This window comes from Octodon degus, unplaced genomic scaffold (genome assembly GCF_000260255.1).
Source record: "Octodon degus isolate 3935 unplaced genomic scaffold, OctDeg1.0 scaffold00223, whole genome shotgun sequence".
NCBI classification, from domain to species: domain Eukaryota; kingdom Metazoa; phylum Chordata; class Mammalia; order Rodentia; family Octodontidae; genus Octodon; species Octodon degus.
The window spans coordinates 2,144,264-2,162,764 of NW_004524799.1; the positions used below are offsets into that span (position 1 = coordinate 2,144,264).

General features: G+C 37.3%; 1 protein-coding gene across 1 annotated transcript in view; it reads right to left on the reverse strand.

The window, feature by feature from the left end:
• Maoa (monoamine oxidase A) overlaps positions 1 to 17,810 on the reverse strand; it is a 90,492-nt gene extending 72,682 nt beyond the window's left edge. Inside the window, exon 1 of the mRNA XM_004645316.2 lies at positions 17,578 to 17,810. Within this exon, the coding sequence (XP_004645373.1) occupies positions 17,578 to 17,650 (73 nt within the window). The 5' untranslated portion in view covers positions 17,651 to 17,810. The remainder of the gene's footprint in view (positions 1 to 17,577) is intronic.
• Between the last annotated feature and the right edge of the window lie 691 nt (positions 17,811 to 18,501).

Genomic DNA, 18,501 nt, shown 5'->3' on the forward strand with positions numbered 1-18,501 from the left:
ATAAAATGTGTGTAGGTCATCACACACAACATGACTGATCACTAACCTTGTTATAATCACTTAGGTAAAGAGCTGTTTATCAAGTTTCTCCACTATAAAGCTATTTGTTCACTCTTCTTTCCAGACTGTACTCTTTGGAAAGGTTATGCATAGCCTACACAGAAGTTATGCTCTACCTCGTTGAGGGTAAGTGGTATTCTTCATTGAGATTTATTTATTCTCCCTATGTAATGAATTACTACTCATATCACTATGGACTTACAGATAAATCTGTTTTATAATTTCTATCACAAGGCCCACACTATGTTATTTATTTTATTGTTCAAATTATTCTACCTATGGTCACTGGTACCTATTTCAGTTAGTTCCTATGCCCTTTCACATCCCTCCATCACTGTTTGGGTGTATCATGCATATATGTATATCTGAGCACTTCCTTACTATCTGGCACTACAAAATTCTCTTGGCTCATCTTTTCTTCTTCCCCAGCCTTCAAATCAGTCATTTCTCCAGTAAGTGTTAGTCTCTTTTATTGGGGAAATGATATTATAAGCTCATTGCTACTGGGGTGTTATTGTTTCTAGGATCTCTAAGTTTCCAAAGTAAGGAAATATTTTGTGTATATACCTACTTTTAAATCCACATTTATTTACTTCAAATGTTATTTTCATAACTATTTTTATATTCCTTGTTATAAAAAAGCAGACTACAAAGGGAAAACATTAAACCAAGGGAGAACACTAATTAGAACCTTAGGGTAAATGGAACTAACAAAAGGATAAAATTAATAATATGGTACAAATGATACCTAGATAAACATACAAATGGTTGAAGAAAGGAACTATTCAGAATGATTTTAAAACTCAGAAATTTGATAGCTTACTTATAATGGTATATAGCCTAAAGACAATAAAAGCTGCAAACATTTTTTAAAACAACCTTAGTTGGTGCTAATACTAGTGCTATTATCCTGAAGTTATTATGTAAGTAGTGTGAAATAAAGCAATTAGTAGTCAGGCTAGTGTCATTGAAAAACAGATTTTCTGGCATGGAGACAGACATACAGATATAAGAATGTTTATGTAAACACCATGCAGTCCTAAATATCAACTGGAATTATTGGATTCATCTCTGGATTTAATCTTAATTTTTTTCCTGTCCAATCAAAAGGCTTAGAAACAGAATCTACCCAGTGGCAACGAGCAATCCGAACACCCAGATCATTTCTAAAATTGGATTCCTACTATGGTGAATCATGGCTTTTGATTTATTTCATGTTTGAGGCAGAAAATGCACAGGATGAGCACAGAACAGTCAATCATACCAGAAAGCAAAGAAGCTGTCAGAGACTACTAGAATTATATCAAAAAGTCTAAGGGGGCTAAATATGATCTATAAGCTCTCAATGATCAAAGATAGAACAATTTGATTATCAAATAAAGGTAACTGTAATGGCTTAAATCTACGACTTTGTAACAATAACCCACACATATTCTTTTTATCCACCTTTGAAAAGTACTAAGAAACCCACATATCATTTTGGAAAATGATAAACAAAAGAAACTAGCATATATTGTATCATAGGACCTGCAGTGATCATGCCCAGGAATGAACCTCAACGGGACAGCATAGAGGGAGACCCATTTCTGTCGCATTTCTTTCATACCTGTCACACCAATCCTTTGAGGTAGCTTTTATTATTCCCATATTCCAGATGAGAAAATGAAGTAACTAACGGGACCACAAGCCAGTTTGACTTCCTACAACCTCACTTAGTGCCTTCATAAAATCTAATTTACCACGTAACTCCAAACAGGTCAAGTGAGTAGGATTCAGGGCTAATAATAACACTATTAAAGAGAATAAAGGAGGAAACAGGAGTGGGGCTTACTTGAATCCATAAATCACTATATCAGATCAGTGGCAAAGGCATTTTTGTAGCTTGGTAATTAAAGATAGAATCAATTAAAATTTATTTTTTTTGTACAGGGTCTACAGGGTCTCACTTCATAGATCAGACTCGTAGTAATCCCCTTGTGTTCAGCCTCCCACGAGCTGGGATTACAGGAGTGTGCCACCATGCCCAGTTTCAATCGCTGTCTCAGCACGCCCCAGGGGCGGGGCTGACACAGCACTAGGGATTGAACCCTGGCTGATGTGCTTTGCCTAAGCAGGTGCTTTTACCCACTGAGCTATCTGGCTGGCCCTAAAATTTAAAATCTGACAAAAGTGGTTTACACATTACAGGAAAATGATTACCCTATTTCACCAAGGAGAGTTTGAACTTCTAATCTAAGGAATAAAGAATATGTTTAAAATATTTTAAAGCATTTCAGAAAATGATTTTTTAAAAGTTGTAGAACTTGATGGGGAAGGTTTAAATTATTTAAGAAAATTCACTAGAAGGGGAAGCAAGAAGCTATGTGTTCAACAAGCTGCAAAAGCATGTTCCATGGCAAAAAGAGGGGCTTGTAATAAAGTTTTCTTGTTTGAAAAAAAAATTCACTAGAATCAGCCTTCCATAACTGTGGGCTCTGCGTCCTCAGATTTCAGTGCCTGCAAGTTGAAAATACTTTTAAAAGTTGTGTTTGTATAGAATATGTACAGACTTTTTCTTGTCATTATTCCCTAAACAGTGCATTATAACAGCTATTATTTACATAGCATTTAGATTGTATTAGGCATTATAAGTAATCTAAAGATGATATAAGATACATGGAAGAATGCATGGGTTTTATACAAATACGATTTGCTACACATTTTATACAAAAACCTTGAATAGCCTCAAATTTTGTTATCTAAGCTGGGGGGGGGGCTCCTAAGAGCAAAGCTGTTCAGACACTAAGGGATGACTATATATGCAAAGCATATTTCTTCGAAGATGCTAAATGTTTTGCTAATGTTTCAGTTTACATGTTTATTGTAAAGACACCGATAATTGAAAGGTTAAAAGATACACAATAGTAATTGTTAATGCTTAGTAGGTCATAAATAACGCATAGGCAAACACAGTGCCGAAGTGTTTTTTTTTTTTTTCCTCCCAAAGACTAAACCCAAACAGATTTGATGATAAAAGTAGATAATATCACAACCATTGTTAATCAGCTATACCTGTTTTGAAAATTGATAACACACATATTGTTGTATGTTACCCTGTTTGTCTTTTTTGTTTTTGCTTGTTTTTACTCTTCAAAATAAAATAAAATTAAAAGAAAAGACTGAACCCAGAGCTGCACACTGATCTCAATCTCTAACTCCTTTTTACATTTTTTGTTTTGAAACAGGGTCTCATTAAGGTGCCTAGGCAGGACTTGAACTTGGAATGTTCCTATCTCAGTCTCCTAAAAGTGATGGTATGTGTGCTCTACCACACCCAACTAAACTTTTCTAACTGTGCTGTTGATGTGATTGGGAAAAAAGCGAAGATACTTACTTTAAGATGTCTTAGATTATACTCTTTAACTATTTCTTATACTTATTTTTATATCATTATGTATTCTATTCTCCCCCATCTCCATAAAATTCAATGATCACTTTTAGACAAAATAATACCTCAATTGTCAACTCCACAAATTATTAAGAGATCATGCACTATCTTTCAAAATATTTACTTGGCCCTTTTGGCAAATAGGATAAAATTATTAGAAAAGGTTATTTTTAGACATTTAATTTTTTTTAGGGGGGGTGGAACTGGGGATTGAACTCAGGCCCTTGTGCTTGCCAAGAAAATGCTTATGCCACTGAGCCATCTCCCCAGCCCCTAGCTATTTCTTTTCAATTAGTACATGTATGCAATACATAATGTTTATACTCCTTGGGTAGAGTTGGTGTATGTATGTAACACATCTTAATCCTTTCTCATCCCTTCTTCCCTCCCCATCTCTGGATCCTATTTGAGAAAGATTATCTCCTTGCTTCCTGTTATCTATCCTTTATTTTGCTTTTTATTACTTGAGTTTCTCATAAATCAGACGACATTTATGCTTATGTGCCTGATTTATTTCCCTTAACATTACTGTCTCAAAATGTACCCATTTTCCAACAAATGACTTGAGTTTATCCTTCAAGGAAGAGTAGTACTCCATAGTATATAAATACCACGTTTTCTGTATCTATTCATCTGTTGATGGACATATAGGCTGCTTCCAAGATTTAGTTATTATGAATTATGCTGCTTTAAACATAGGTATGCATGGATCACTATGTTTTTAACTCTTTGAGGAAGATACCTAGAAGGATATGGCATGGTCAAATGGAGCGTTGTGCATTATATCTCTGTGGTTCTTTAATTTTTTATTATTGAATGGGTACATGCAATTCAGAAAAGCAGCCTCCCCACATAAGGAGAGGGGTTGATAAGTTAATACCTACAAATTATTAACAATCAATGGGATAAGGAAGTACCTATTTGTACCATTTGGTTTTCCTACCATATACAAGGGGTGACTGAAAAATATGATGAGTGTAGGAATTAAAAAAACATATTACATAAAAGGCACACTGCCATTACTTCCCTTCAAAATACTCTCCCTAGGGGCCAGGGAGATGGTTCAGTGGAATAAGTGATCCCTGGCAAGTGCAAGGGTCTGAGTTTAATCACTGGTTCTGCCAAAACAAACAAAAAACCAAAAATCCCCCCCAAAACCCACAACTCTCCCTTGCTTCAAACACACTTATGCCATTGTTCTTGACAATGTCATATAATATATAATTTTTTAAAAATATTAAACATTCGCCTTTTTATCACTACACACACACACGCATGCACGCACATGCACTCCCATTGGATTTCAAACTACTGGAGTGATTTCAGGCTACAATATGATTGTCCATTAGATGAGAAAATATTTACCATATTAGTTGCTAAAAGGCAACAGTAGAAAGGGACCTGTTGGACCATACTCTAAAGTGCTCTACAGTCAAAGGGCTGTGATCTTCCCACCCATGTTTTTGAGGGAAGAAGTCTAAGAGGGCACTAGCAAAATCTAGCATTCGTTATATCCAAAGTGTTTCCTCTCCCAAACCACAGCACACAGAGATCATTAGGAAGAAAAGAACCAGCCTCCTGAGTGTCCTGTGGTTTTTCTATAAGAGCAGGAAGTTCAGAGAAACTACACTCACAAAGAGTCTGTTAAGGTCCATGTCTTGTGGAATAAGTCAATCTGATCACTTTCAAAGTACAGAAACCTAAAAATAGGGAAATAATGGGTCATAGCACAGGAAAATCTTTAATCATAGTCTAGTATTTTATTTATTTTTTTAATTATTTATTTGTGTGTGTGTGTGTGTGTGTGTGTGTGTGTGGCCAGCTCAGCCCACCATGGGGCGGGGCTGGCTGGCATGTGGTGCTGGGGGATTGAACTGTGGTCCTTGTGCTTTGCTGAGCTTGTTCTAAATAGGTGCTTTAGACCACTGAGCCACCTCACCAGCCCCATAGTCTAGTATTTTAAATAGGGATGATGAGTTGAAAACAATAGAATTCCTTTCTTGACATCTTTCTCTTCAATCATTTGGGCTCTAGAGGAACCAAAATAAAATAGATTAATGGATTTATTAGAGAGATTAACAATAGTGGCAACACTAACAAAGCAAGTCTGCTAAGAGCACACCTCATCTGAGAGTTCAAGCAATGTTCTTCCTAGATATTAGATGAGGAAATACTGGAGGAGAGATTATATGCAGCCAGCAGTGGTGTTGCCATGGTGACTTCAAACCAAGCTCCAGTTTCTCAAAGTCACTACTATTCCCACAGATTTTGTAGTGAGTTCAACACCTCAGAATGGTTACTACTTCCAGAGAAATGGTATAGGAAATGATTTTATCCACATGACATATCTTGGGCGTTTGTAACATCTGTGATGAAGCTTCCAAGGAAATGATCCTTTGCTCCTTGGAGTATTAATCTCAGGTGTTCTGTCACAGTAGAACCTGGCTTCCACATTCATTGCTGCATTCTCTGCTTCATATTGGCTTTGCCTTACTTCTAAAAGCACATTCACATTACTCATTAGAGGAAAACAAAAAACTCCATTTGACTCATGCTACCCTTTCAAGTCCTTATGTGCTTTCCAATTTTTCTTGTACAACACATGATCTGGTATTTTCATTCCCTCCCTAGGATAAATTACAAAATGGAGCACATTTCTTGTGAAAAATGTTGAAGGGCTGGCCAGATAACTCAGCGGAATAAAGTGCCTGCTTCGGCAAAGTGCAGTGGCCAGGGTTCAATCCCTGGCTTGCATGCCGGTCCCACCCCTGGGGCACGCTGAGGTAGTGATTGAGACTGGGTGCGCCTCATGCTCGTAATCCCAGCACTTGGGAGGCTGAAAACAGGAGAATCACTACAAGTCCGATCTATATAGTAAGGCCATGTACACCCTGCAGACCCTGTCTTAAATTCATAAAAAAGAAAAATGTCCAGTTGTCCCACTTAATACAGTCATCTGTCACACTGTCCCAACTGCCTTGATTCGATTTTCTCTTTAGCATACATCACCATAGGCAGCCCCTCACATACCCTTCTGTGGATTGTTTAAGCCTCTATAAAAATAGGGTCTTTGCTTGTTATTGTTTACTACTATGTCTCCAGAGCATGGCACACAGTACACTTTCAAGAAATACTTGATGAATATAATATACTTCAGAGAGTACAACTGAAAACCTTCGAGGGCTACAGAGATAGCTCAGTGGTCTTTTTTTTTCTGTTATCTTAGGGAAGGGTCTACAGGATCTTACTACTAGATCTGACTCATAGTGATCCACCTGTTTACAGCCTCCCAAAAGGTAGGATTACAGGGGCGCACCACCATGCCCAGTCTCAATGGGCATCTCTGTGCACCCTGGGGGCGGGGTAGGCACAGCAGACCTGGGGATTGAACCCCTGACCCCTGCACCTGCTTGCAGGCGCTTTAATCCGTTGAGCTGTTTGGCTGGCCCTAGCTCAGTGGTCTAAACTCCTGCCTAGGCAAGTACAAGGACCTGGGTTTGATTCTCCATGTCACATTCCATGCCAGCCCCTTCCTGGGTGTGCCAAATTCGCCACCAAGACCCAGCTTGGCGGTGCTCACCAGCCATCCCAGTGCTGGGGAGGCTGAAAAAGGAGGATCGCTATGAGTCAGAGCTGTGTAGTGAGACCCTGTACCAAACACATAGAATTAAAAAAAAAAAAAAAAAACTTCACAAATTCATAGGTATGTGTTCCTACTGAATGACAGTGATAGCTAAATACATAAAACAAAACTATCATAATGAATTAGACAAACAAAACATGCCTACAGTAGGTTTCTGTTTGATTCTCTTAGTTTTCTTTCCTAAGTATCACTGGGGGATTGATTCTAAGATGGCCCATTATTATTAAAATCTGTAGATACTCAAGTCCTTTACAAACAATGATGTATAACTGCATATAATCCATATACATCTTCCATGTACTTAAAATAATCTCCTAATTACTTATAATATCTAATACAATGTAAATACTATGCTAAGTGTTTTTTGTTTTTTGTACCGGTAATCAAACAAAGGAGCTCGCACTTGCCAGGCAGGCATTGCACCACCGAGCTATATTCCCAGCCCTAGTGTAAACACTATGTAAAGAGTTGTTATGTTGTATTTTTTAGAGAACAATGATGGAGAAAAGATATCTGTACATGTTCAGTACAGATAGATTTTTTTTCCTCAAAAGTTTCAAGTCCAAGGTTATTTGAATCTATAGATGTAACACCTGTGGACACAGCATCCAATGTACTATGGGGAATAGTTTCTGTTATTGAGCTAGTATGCTTTGGAATCACACTTTACCACTCATTGTGTGATCTGAGGAAAGTTTATTCAAGGTCTTTTTACATGTATTAAAGGAGATATAATGGTTTTGTCTTGGTAGTTAATATTAGAATTAAACAAGCCAACAAATGTAATTATTCAGCCAAATGACTGGTACCCAAATGCTCTTTGCAACAAAGGGAAGAACAATATATTAAGAAAACAAAATCATGTTTGTGTGGATCGGAGGAACAGAGAAGCTTCTAATGCTACTTACATTACCATTATCTCAAGAGACTAAGAAAGGCTGACAAGGATAGTATATCAAGTCATTTTAACGTTTATGACTAAGTAAGTCAGAAGACTGTAAATATTATTAATATGTTTTCTGATTGTTAAGCCAGTATTGTGCTTGCTGGAGGAAGTGAACAGAAGCTATCAGTGTGCACACAAACTTGTTCTCTGATATATATCCTATCTACTGATCAACAGGTCAATTATCTAAGCTAAACCTATATCCCTCTGTATATTGTGCTTCCTTTCAAAGAAATCATTCTTTGTTTTTGTAAAGGCCTTCATTTTCAATAAGTTAAAAAGACAAGGCTATCTCAAAAGATAAATAGAAAAAAGATAACAATTAACTTCAATTTGCTCTGAATTCAACAGACTGGTTGTCTAGACAGTTCTAATTTATTTGATTACCATTCAGTGTTCATCTTTACTTTAAATAAAAAGATTTCACCCAAGCCAGAGAACATAATTATCCCTTAACTCGTTCTTTGTCCCATTCTTTCCCTGAAAATTAAATATAACACAAGTGTTTCACATGGCTGTCCTCAGATTCTGCACACTGGAACAGACTACAGCTTAAAACCATAGTTTCTGAAGTGTTTTTATGGAGTACTAATACTCAAGCAAATGCTCTAGCAAAAGTACTGATGTCTATGGAAGTTGGGGCCTTTTATACCATTTTCTCCTACCAGCAAATTCCCAGAGCATACTAGCATATTTTAGCTCCAAAGAAATCACGCAGCATAAATCTTATTTCATTTAATATTTTTCTGTTATTTTTTAAATAAAAAATTATATCTTAAAACACTCTAGAAAATCTGGTTTCATCTCTCATAAGATTGTTCAAATATCTGCAGTAAAAAACTGCCATAGGAGGGTCCTAGTTGAATGATACCTACAACCTAAGCTGAGAGTGTTGGAGCAAAACTTTTGTGTAATGATAGCTTATGAATCTGCCATCTCACACAGTTTTTATATATTCCTAAAAGTAACATTTTTCTTCAACTTTAATCACACAAGAATGCACACAGAATACATTGCACAATATATTATTAAGTCTACTATTTAGTGCTGTGGTCCCTGGTCCCTCAACCTCCCATTGAGGCTTTCTTGGCAATATTACTAAAGCAAAAGAGTAGAGAGCAAAATGCACAAATTTTACTCAAGACACATAGTAAATATTCAGTTGACAAGTATTGAATCAATGAATGCAGACACACAAGAAAAAGGCTTTAACTTAAGCTACAGTTTAGATTTATTTCATTTAATTTGGAAATTCCACAACATTTTTGTCAAGCATTACTTCCTCCATATACTTTCATTTGTCATTTTCTCCAGGCAGAATAAACTGGCTTCTTCTCTGAGTTCTCAACGAACCTATGAACCATTCATAATGTTGAGTGCCCCTTAAACACAATACTTGGGGTCAGAATCATTGTATATTTCAGAATTTTTCAGATTAAAGCATAGGCATAATACATATACCTAAGATATCTCATATCTTAGGTATACGTCTTAGAGGTAGGAGGTATATAGCCTTAAGGTAGTTTAATACAGTATTTTTAGTGTATCTGTTTTTTTTATTATAGCTCATCACATAAGATCAGGTTTAGAATTTTCCACAGTTGGCATCATGTTGATGTTGAGAAAGAGTTACATACTTTGAATTTTGAATCTTCAGATTAGGAATGCTTAACGTGAACCAAGAACACTTCAGGATCACAGCTCATGGAGGGGCTGTATGTCTACCATAAGTCCTCGGATAGACAAATGGGCTGACTGATAAATGAGAAATTACCCTCTGACTAAACATTCCTTCTTCTGTGTGAGTCGAAGTTTTATCAAATTTTTTCAATAGCCAATGATCCTTATGAGTCATTATGACTGCATATTAAATAATAAATGCATAATCAATATCAATGGCTTCACTTCAATATGTAAAAACTTTAAATTCAAATCTTGTAAAGCTGCTAACAGTAATCAGACCATCTACCACAGCTTCTTGCCTCTGCCAGAGCTTTCTTGCAAAATTCTTTCTTTTCAGATTCTTGGGGTTACGATAGCAACACAGTTCAGCGCACAAAGTGTCTGCTTAGGTAAGTGTAGGGACCAGGGTTCGATCCCTGGTACCACATGCTGCACCAGCCCCACCCCCAGGCATGCTGAGTCAGCCACTGAGACTAGATGTGGTGACACTCGCCTGTAATCATAGGAGGGTCACTACAAGTCCGAGCTGCGTAGTACCAAATATTAAGTATTGTACCAAATACTTAAAAAGAAAATAGTTAGGATAGACATATAGCTACTTTCTCTTAATTCAATGAATAGAAAGATTTGTTCTAATAGTTTCTGTGGACAGGATATCATGTCTGCATCTTGTACTATGAATAACCATTCAGAAGACAACAATATGCAATGTATTAATTACTAAAACTGTCCTCCTAATTGGTTTTGAAACTGTCTCATTGTTATTTGTTTTTCAATAAAATTATTTAAAAAGGAAGAAAAAGAACATGTAGGTTTCTTAAGTTTTCAGCCTATATTTTGACTATATTATCATGGTCTATTTCCAAATTCATCACTACTAACTACATAATGATATAGCAAGTCTTTATAATTCTTAATTTTTAACTCTTGTGAAGTGTCAGTATCAGACCAAATTACACTGTACATAGCATCAGACACACTGAAGAGATTTCCATAGCATAGGACATTGGCTTGGTGTGAGAGGGGGAAAAGTCTATATGCAAAAATGTGCATTTTTTAGTGAAAAGGTCCATTAGCTTTCATTGGATTATGTTTAAAAGGATGAGAATCACTGATCAAAACTGATCTATGCATTATTCAAGATTCACAATAGATTTTTAAAATATAAAAATGTAAATATATTCATCACATGAATGTCATTATATATAGTGGGTGTCCTCTATATTACTAAATTTAAATGTTCAAAAGGCAGTATTATTTCATGTAATATAAATCTAACATATACATTACTGTCAACAGTAACTAGGTTTTAGAGCATCAAACCTCAAAGCAAAACAATAATAAAATTTAATGTACTGTTTATGGATAAACCTATAGAGCAAGTCCAGTGAGGGAGGTAATACAAAAAATCACTATTCTAAGGGGTCACTACACTATTTTGGGAGGAGGTGCTCAAGGGTAAATTATATCACTAAAGATTTTTGTGCTATTTGGTAATTACCTTTGAGCTCCCATTTTGGTCCCTTTAAACTCATATGGATAATCATTCTGAGATCTTGGACATAGTTAATATGTAATTAACTCAACTTTTAAAGTTTATCATCAATTTTTTTTTTTTTCAGAACTGGGGATTGAACTCAGGCCCTTGCGCTTGCCATGCAAGCGCTTTTCCTACTGAGCCATCTCCCCGGCCCCATATCATCTAGTTTTAAAGTTTTTATTGGTACACTTATTTTGTCAATGAATTACATGTTGTTAATAAGCACAGCTTTGTTTACTTTTCTCTAGCAATAACTAGAAAGACTCAGAGGAACCATGGGGAAGGTGTGAAGAGACCTAGGTGCTGATTTAAATTAGTAGAGGATGTTGATATATGAGATGATGCAAACTATTTCCAGAGTAAAACATGTAGTAAAAATATGTTGAGGAAAAATAAAGCTAATATATAGATCTTCATTAAGCTGACTAAATACAAAAAATACTTTAAAATATATTAGATATAACTTAATCCAATTGTTTGGATGACAAAACCATGGTTCAAAGACTAAATTTTCCTAAAATGCAATACTAGAGGACAACATAATAGGGAATACGTCACTTGAAGGATAATACAATCTGCTGGCAAAAAAAAAAACCCATATTCATCACAATAAAGAGAAAAAAGAGTCCTAACAATCAACTTATCTCAAAGACATTGTTTTCTATTGTTTTGAGGCACAATCTCACCACATAAGTCTAGGCTGGTCTTGAATTCACTAAGTAGCTCAAGCTGCCCTTGAACTCACATTGATCCTCTTGTCTATCTCCTAAATACTGGGATTACAGGTATGCACCACCATGACCAGCTCTCAAATACAACACTTCAAAATTTTTCAAGCATTTTGTAAAATTTTAAGCACTCAAGCTTAACTCTACCCATTCCATATATGCAAGCATATTTTAGACAAGTAGTTGGATATATACACTTTTTAAATCACAAGGCTAAGTAAGCCCGTGTATGTGATATAAAACTACAAAACAACTTGTATTTCTGGCACACCTGAATCCAAACACTGCAAAATTTATCTTATGTTAAAATATTACTATGCTATACCTGCACAGATTATATGACCCAATATTCAACAACAATGTGCTTATACTTTTATCTTTATTATTGGTCTCTATGGTTCATGAACTCATACCATATTTACATATATTGTTAAAAAACATTTTTCACATTACCTGAGGATTAGGTGTAAATTCAAATCAATTAGTATCAACTAAATGATAAAACTGCCTATTAAATGTGAGATCCATTCAAAAGTTTATTTAGCTATGCAGATTTTTAAAGATCCAAACCCAAATAAGATTCTTATATTCGTTGTTCAGCAGGGAAAGTGTATGCACTAATACCATAGTTTATTTTTTATGAAATAAATATAAAACTGGTGTATCATTTGTATAAGGAAATAGTAGACGTGTCCTAAAAGGTACAAAGTTAATTTTCATCCTGTAATGAACCAAGAGAATCCAAATAACAAAGTCATAAAAATAAGTGTCTTTTTTAAAATGCAAGCTTTTCTTAATCTTGCAAATCCACACAATATGTGTTGCCAAGCTCTTGGTTAAAATAGATTAAAGTGGTCTTACAGAAATGATTCTCATGGGTGATGTATTTCAGTAAGAAGGGAAATTGTAGTATGCTGTGGACTCAATTTGTGGAAGTCAGAACATTAGTCATTCTTCTGGCAAAGAATGGCTTTTCTGTTTCAGATGATGAGAAAAATTCGATCTTTGCTGTAATACAGCACTGAGTTCTGGGCAGCAAAAACTCTAAATTCTTTTAGTAGAGCTCAGCTGATGGACAAAAATAAAGGGTAGTTCTATTTCTTAGACACTGGACACTAAGACCACTTTCTACATGGTACTTGGAATTTAACTGCAAAACACATGGAAAAATTTTTTCACTTAGGACCATCCCGCATTATGATTAAGGTGTTTTACTGTGCACTCACCAACCACTAACAGTTCATACAGGCACAAAATCATGGGCAGATATGGCACACTCTAGAGGCATAGGAGGCAACTATTTTCCTTCCCTTTCACTTTTGCCATGAGTTAAAATTAAGTGCTGCTCCTATGTGGCTTACCACACCCTGGCGACAGTGATGCTTTGCTCTCTTATGTTTGCTATGTCTGTTTTCCATTCTCAATACCTACCTTTTAAAATTCTAATTCTCTTTCAAGGTCCCAACACTTTGTTCATATCCATAATATTAATATTCATCTCACTGTATTCCTGTCAATTATTTGCCCACTTGATTACTTCTAAAATGATAGAGGCTTCTTCTGGACAGGGATGCTACCTATTCTTCTTTACATACCTTATCCCTTTGATCTACCACTGTCTAATATGTGGTAGAAACTCTAAAACACTTGAGCAAATTCAGAGGCTAGAGCTTTCTCTATTCATTATGAGCTGCTTTGAGGGATAGAGTATTCATTCCTTTCCCCAAATGTGTTCAGATCTATAGTCAGATAACCACTAAGAAGATGCTGTCAGGAAGATTAAAATCTTAGGTAAATGCATCAGGTTGTCTTTTAAAACCCCTTCTTGCCCAAAGACTCTGAACTTCCAAAGAGTCCCATGGAGGATGTATGCACTGTCCGTTGGAGATGGGTTTCTTTTTTTCCTCATGTATCTCTCTAAAGAGAACCATTTCAGAAATTCTGTCAAGAGCTGATATTAAAATCTTCCATCATAGATTTTCTGTTATTTGTTCTATCTATGGCAGCTTGTAAGAAAACAACAACAACAACAACTAGCATCTAAACTTAGTGGTTCAACTACTGTTCTTAAAAGAAAAATCAAGAAATAGGCAGAAAATAAGTACAAATTGTAAAGTAGCTACTATGAGCTCTACAACAGAGAAGACAAATCAGTGGGAGCCAGAATAATCAAGGAAAGGATCTTTATCTAGGCATTGCAGGGTGAACTGGATGTGAACAGTCAGAGAGAAGTACTTCCATGTTAAGAAAGAAAAAAAAGGGAGGGCATGAAGGACAAATAAACAGTGTGGAACTAGGACAAGAAGTATTGTGAGTAAAGTCCATGTTGAAGAAGTGTGAAAAATGCTACTAGTCCAACAAAATAAGGCTCAATAACTGGGAGTAGGGAGAGGGGGTTTGAGAGTCAGGTAACAGACCACTGAAGGTCCTGAGCAGAAGAGTGAAGCAAGAAAAGATGTCTTTATGGTAAATCAAGTACGGAAGAATACTGCATGCTGGATGGATAGAAAAGGAAAGCCACTGTTATAAAGGAGGGGGGGGGGTGTCACTGGGACGGTGTCATAATCAGAGGGCAAAGTCTGTCCCGGGCATGGGGGCAGGAATTCAGAGAAAGGAAGGGATTCAAATTAGAGCCTTGAAAACTTTCTACAAATAAAGGGACACTGAAGTTCTAGAATAAGAGAGAAGGAATGTATAAATGCCCCAAAGTAATGAACAGGAAAGTTTTGAGGTCATTTCAAAACTAGAAGTTCAAAAGAATATGAGCTCAGTGAAAGAAATGGAAAAGGAACAATGAGTATAGGATAAAAATTCTGGATCCAATAGTGTCACAGAAAATATAAAAATATTTCAAAAAAAATGGGTGAGTCCTACCAATTTGATTTGAGACTGTCTCATTGCTATTTGCTTATCAATAAAATTATGGAAAAATAAAATAAAATAAAATAAAATGAAATAAATGGGTGATAAATGACAGATAGGAGCTAGGGTATGATAAAGAAACTGTTATAGTAATAAATGATCAGGATTGTTTCCCTTCTCAATTACTATATAACGTAATTTAATTGGCCAGAGGACAGAAAAAAGGCTTTGTGGTTATAAGTGTGCTGTTTCATGTTTTTGATGACACGAGGATATATTATCAAACCATTGCTATTCTTTGTGAGGATAGTTACAATTCTGTTAGTGTTGACTGATTTTTGAGTACTGTCATTCAGAATATGTTCTTTTTAGAAGGTATACTATAGGAATAGTACTTCAGGTGCAAAGTATTGGCATTATAAATGTGTGGGTGCTATACTGAAGTGTGGAATTCCTGACAAAAAGTCATATCCAAAGACATTTAAAACTGACACAGGCACTATTATGTAACTCATGGGATAAAGCCAAGCACGAAGACTGTGTTGCAGACTTCACAAGAATGCTTGAGAAATAATGGTTCTGACCCACTCCTGAAATGCCTAGTTTATGTCTAGGACCTAACATGAAATATACTTGCGTCTACTTTTAGTGGTCAGTCAGCTGGGAAGGCATCACAGACAGAAAGAAATGTTTCTAGTCATTTTTTGGTATGAAAATCACTCAGATCTCACTGATGAGAGGACAGCAGGAAGTCAAGTGCTTTTTTCACTGTCACCAATAGACTGGAAACTGGCTCTTGGAATAACAGTATGCACTACCATGCAGAAAATGTTCTCTATTTCCACCAAATGGAAATGAATAATTATTCATAATGACCATGTACAGATCCAAGTTTTGTGGGTCCTTATACAATTTGGATGCCCTCTTTTAGATATAAGAAAGCAAAACTGTGAATACAAGATTCAGTATGGAACTAGTTATTATTTAGAATGAGAATCAGAAAAGACCTAAATTGTAAGTTCACAGAGCATAAGAATCAATGCAACATACTAAATCTACCTCTGCTAATGACTAAGTACTAGGAGTTAAGTACAGTAAAAGAAAGAGCAGGTAATCAGGCAGAAGAAAAATAAAAGACAAAACTCATTCAGGAATACGAAACCAACCAAGAAAAAGACAAGAATAAAATCCCAAAAAGACTCCTGAATTGTGGGAGAGTAATGAAAGGAGACAGAACTCCTAATAATCTACACCACACAAAAACATATTTATTTTCCAGTGATCAACAATCAAATTGCTCTAGGATTCTTACCTAGAAGGATCAGGTTTTTGGAAACACCAGTTCACTTCATTTCAGGCACCAGCAAGTATTTGTTAAATGAATAAGTAAATGAAAGAAGGGAAACAAGGGAAATGCTCCATTTTCTTACTCTCCACCAGGATGTGCTTGTTTTTGCTGGCACTGGTTGGAACTGTCAAAGCCAACAGTCTATGCCAATTTTTTCTCTGACGGGTAAAGACTGTTCATCACGAACAGGACGAACCAAAAGCTGTTTCAAAAATTAATTTATAAGCATGGTCAGTCTCCTCAAAAGGATCATATATAAAAATGATTCATGCAGGGCCTCCCTATTTACTATTTCCTTCTTCTTTCTCTTTCTAAATCAGACCCTACAGGTAAATCTCTAAAATTATTAATACCTGGAAGGAAAGTGATAGGTCAGTGTGTGATTCTATGGAGGGCTGAAACACGATGTATTTCCTAAATTTCAAACATTTTGCCAATTATCACAACATAAGTGACAATTTATCTATCATGATGAGGCTTCAAGAAGACACTGAAGAGCCTCACATATCACTATTAGCTATAAACCCAAGCCAGGACCAGCAGACAAAACAGGTAGTAACTGAGCTCTTAGTGAAAAGACATGACAGGGCACTCCCTGACTTGCCCTCAACCCTTGCTTCATAAAAGAATTGTTTGAGTAAAAATGCCTCACACTTTCCTGTAAGTTTTAAGAAAACTGGGAGGAGTCGGCTGAAAGTAAAAGCTCCCTTTTCTCTCATTTTTTAAAATTTTACTTTTTACTAAAGGATTCTACCTCCTTGTTTGTTACCTACCAAATTTTCCAAGGAAAAGTTCTTTCAAGAAGAGCAGGACTAGATTAATATTAGTATCTCATTAGGACACAATTCTTTATGCTTATGTTCGATTCAGGGAAAAGGATGGGAAATCAGTGAGCCAAAGTAGCCTGAATTAGGAGTCAGGGTCTTAACAGAGAGAAAATTGTTCAGGCACTTCCCAGAGAGGCAACTGATCTCAGAAGAGTTAATGAAACTCCACAGACTTTGCTTGCTTGTTTTTGGTGGGGGGGGGGCACATTTGATGCTATTTCACAGGACTATTGGGGACTGAGAAAATATAAAGTGTTAATTGTAACACAGCAAGAGGTAATCAAATATTAATATTTAATAGAAGGAGTAAAATTATTTTCTCCCCCTCCCTGCACCCGTTCACAACACCAGTAAAAGTGACCCAATCACCACTCCCACTTGGAAAGATCTGGAGCCTGGCAGCTGTCAGTCTCACTCGCAGAAGAGACCCTTAGAAACACCACGGCGATATTGCATGTCCCTGCCCCCGGGCCACCCAGGATCTCTAAGGTCACCACTATGGTCCACACTAACCTGAAATGCCGCCTCCTATCACCACTACGTCGAACATTTGGCCTGCAGTACTTGCTTTCTCCGGACTCGCCATGCTTTGGCTGAGATTCTTCTCAGGCGTAGATTTAAGAGTAGGGACAGCCAAGGGCGGGGCGATCCCTTCCACTGACCCTCGCCTAGCGTTTAGGGGCGGAGTCGATCTTCCTACAGATACCAGGGGGGAGCCGGGCCCTGAGATTGGGGCGCACACTGGTGCTGACACTCTGGGACCGCCCGGGGGCGGGGCTGGTCGTGGTAGAGCTCCCCCGGGGAAGCAGGCGCGCGTTTGCACTGTCACTCTGGGATTGCTAACGAGTGGAGGAAGCCCTTGTGCCGACCCGTGGGAAGGGCTACAATAGCGTACAGAAAGCAGAGCTACCGCTATCCAAGGATAGTTGGCCGTGTGGCGCTCTGGTGCTGAGGGGCAGAAGGGAAAACTGGGTATAGGAGGAATCTGTACAGACCGGTGGGAATAGTAACTAGGTGTAGGAAGTCTTGGCGCCAATCGGCGAGGAGGGCAAGACATTAAGTTCTGGGTGAGTTCTTGTAGAGTCCCTCGGGTGCGCTGGAAACTGAAGTCGAGGAAGAACTTAGCATCAACTCTTGGGCAAAGCTAGGTAAAGATGCCTCTGAAGAGCCTTAGAGCGACATCCCAGAGGACCTCAAGGAAAAAGCAGATTTTGCTCCTGGGCAGCTCTTAGCGCCACGGTTACAACTGGAAGCCAGGGCGACCCCAAGTGAGGCACTTGAACGAGAGGCAGGCACTGGGCTTTGCCCTCGCTGGCCTTCGGCACCGAAGCCCCTGAAACCAGTCCTGGGGTCAGGGTTAGGGCTCCGGTCAGAAATCTTGCCGGGGGCCACGTGGGACTTCCGGCCTGAGGTGGGCGTGTTTGACCAGTTGGTGGA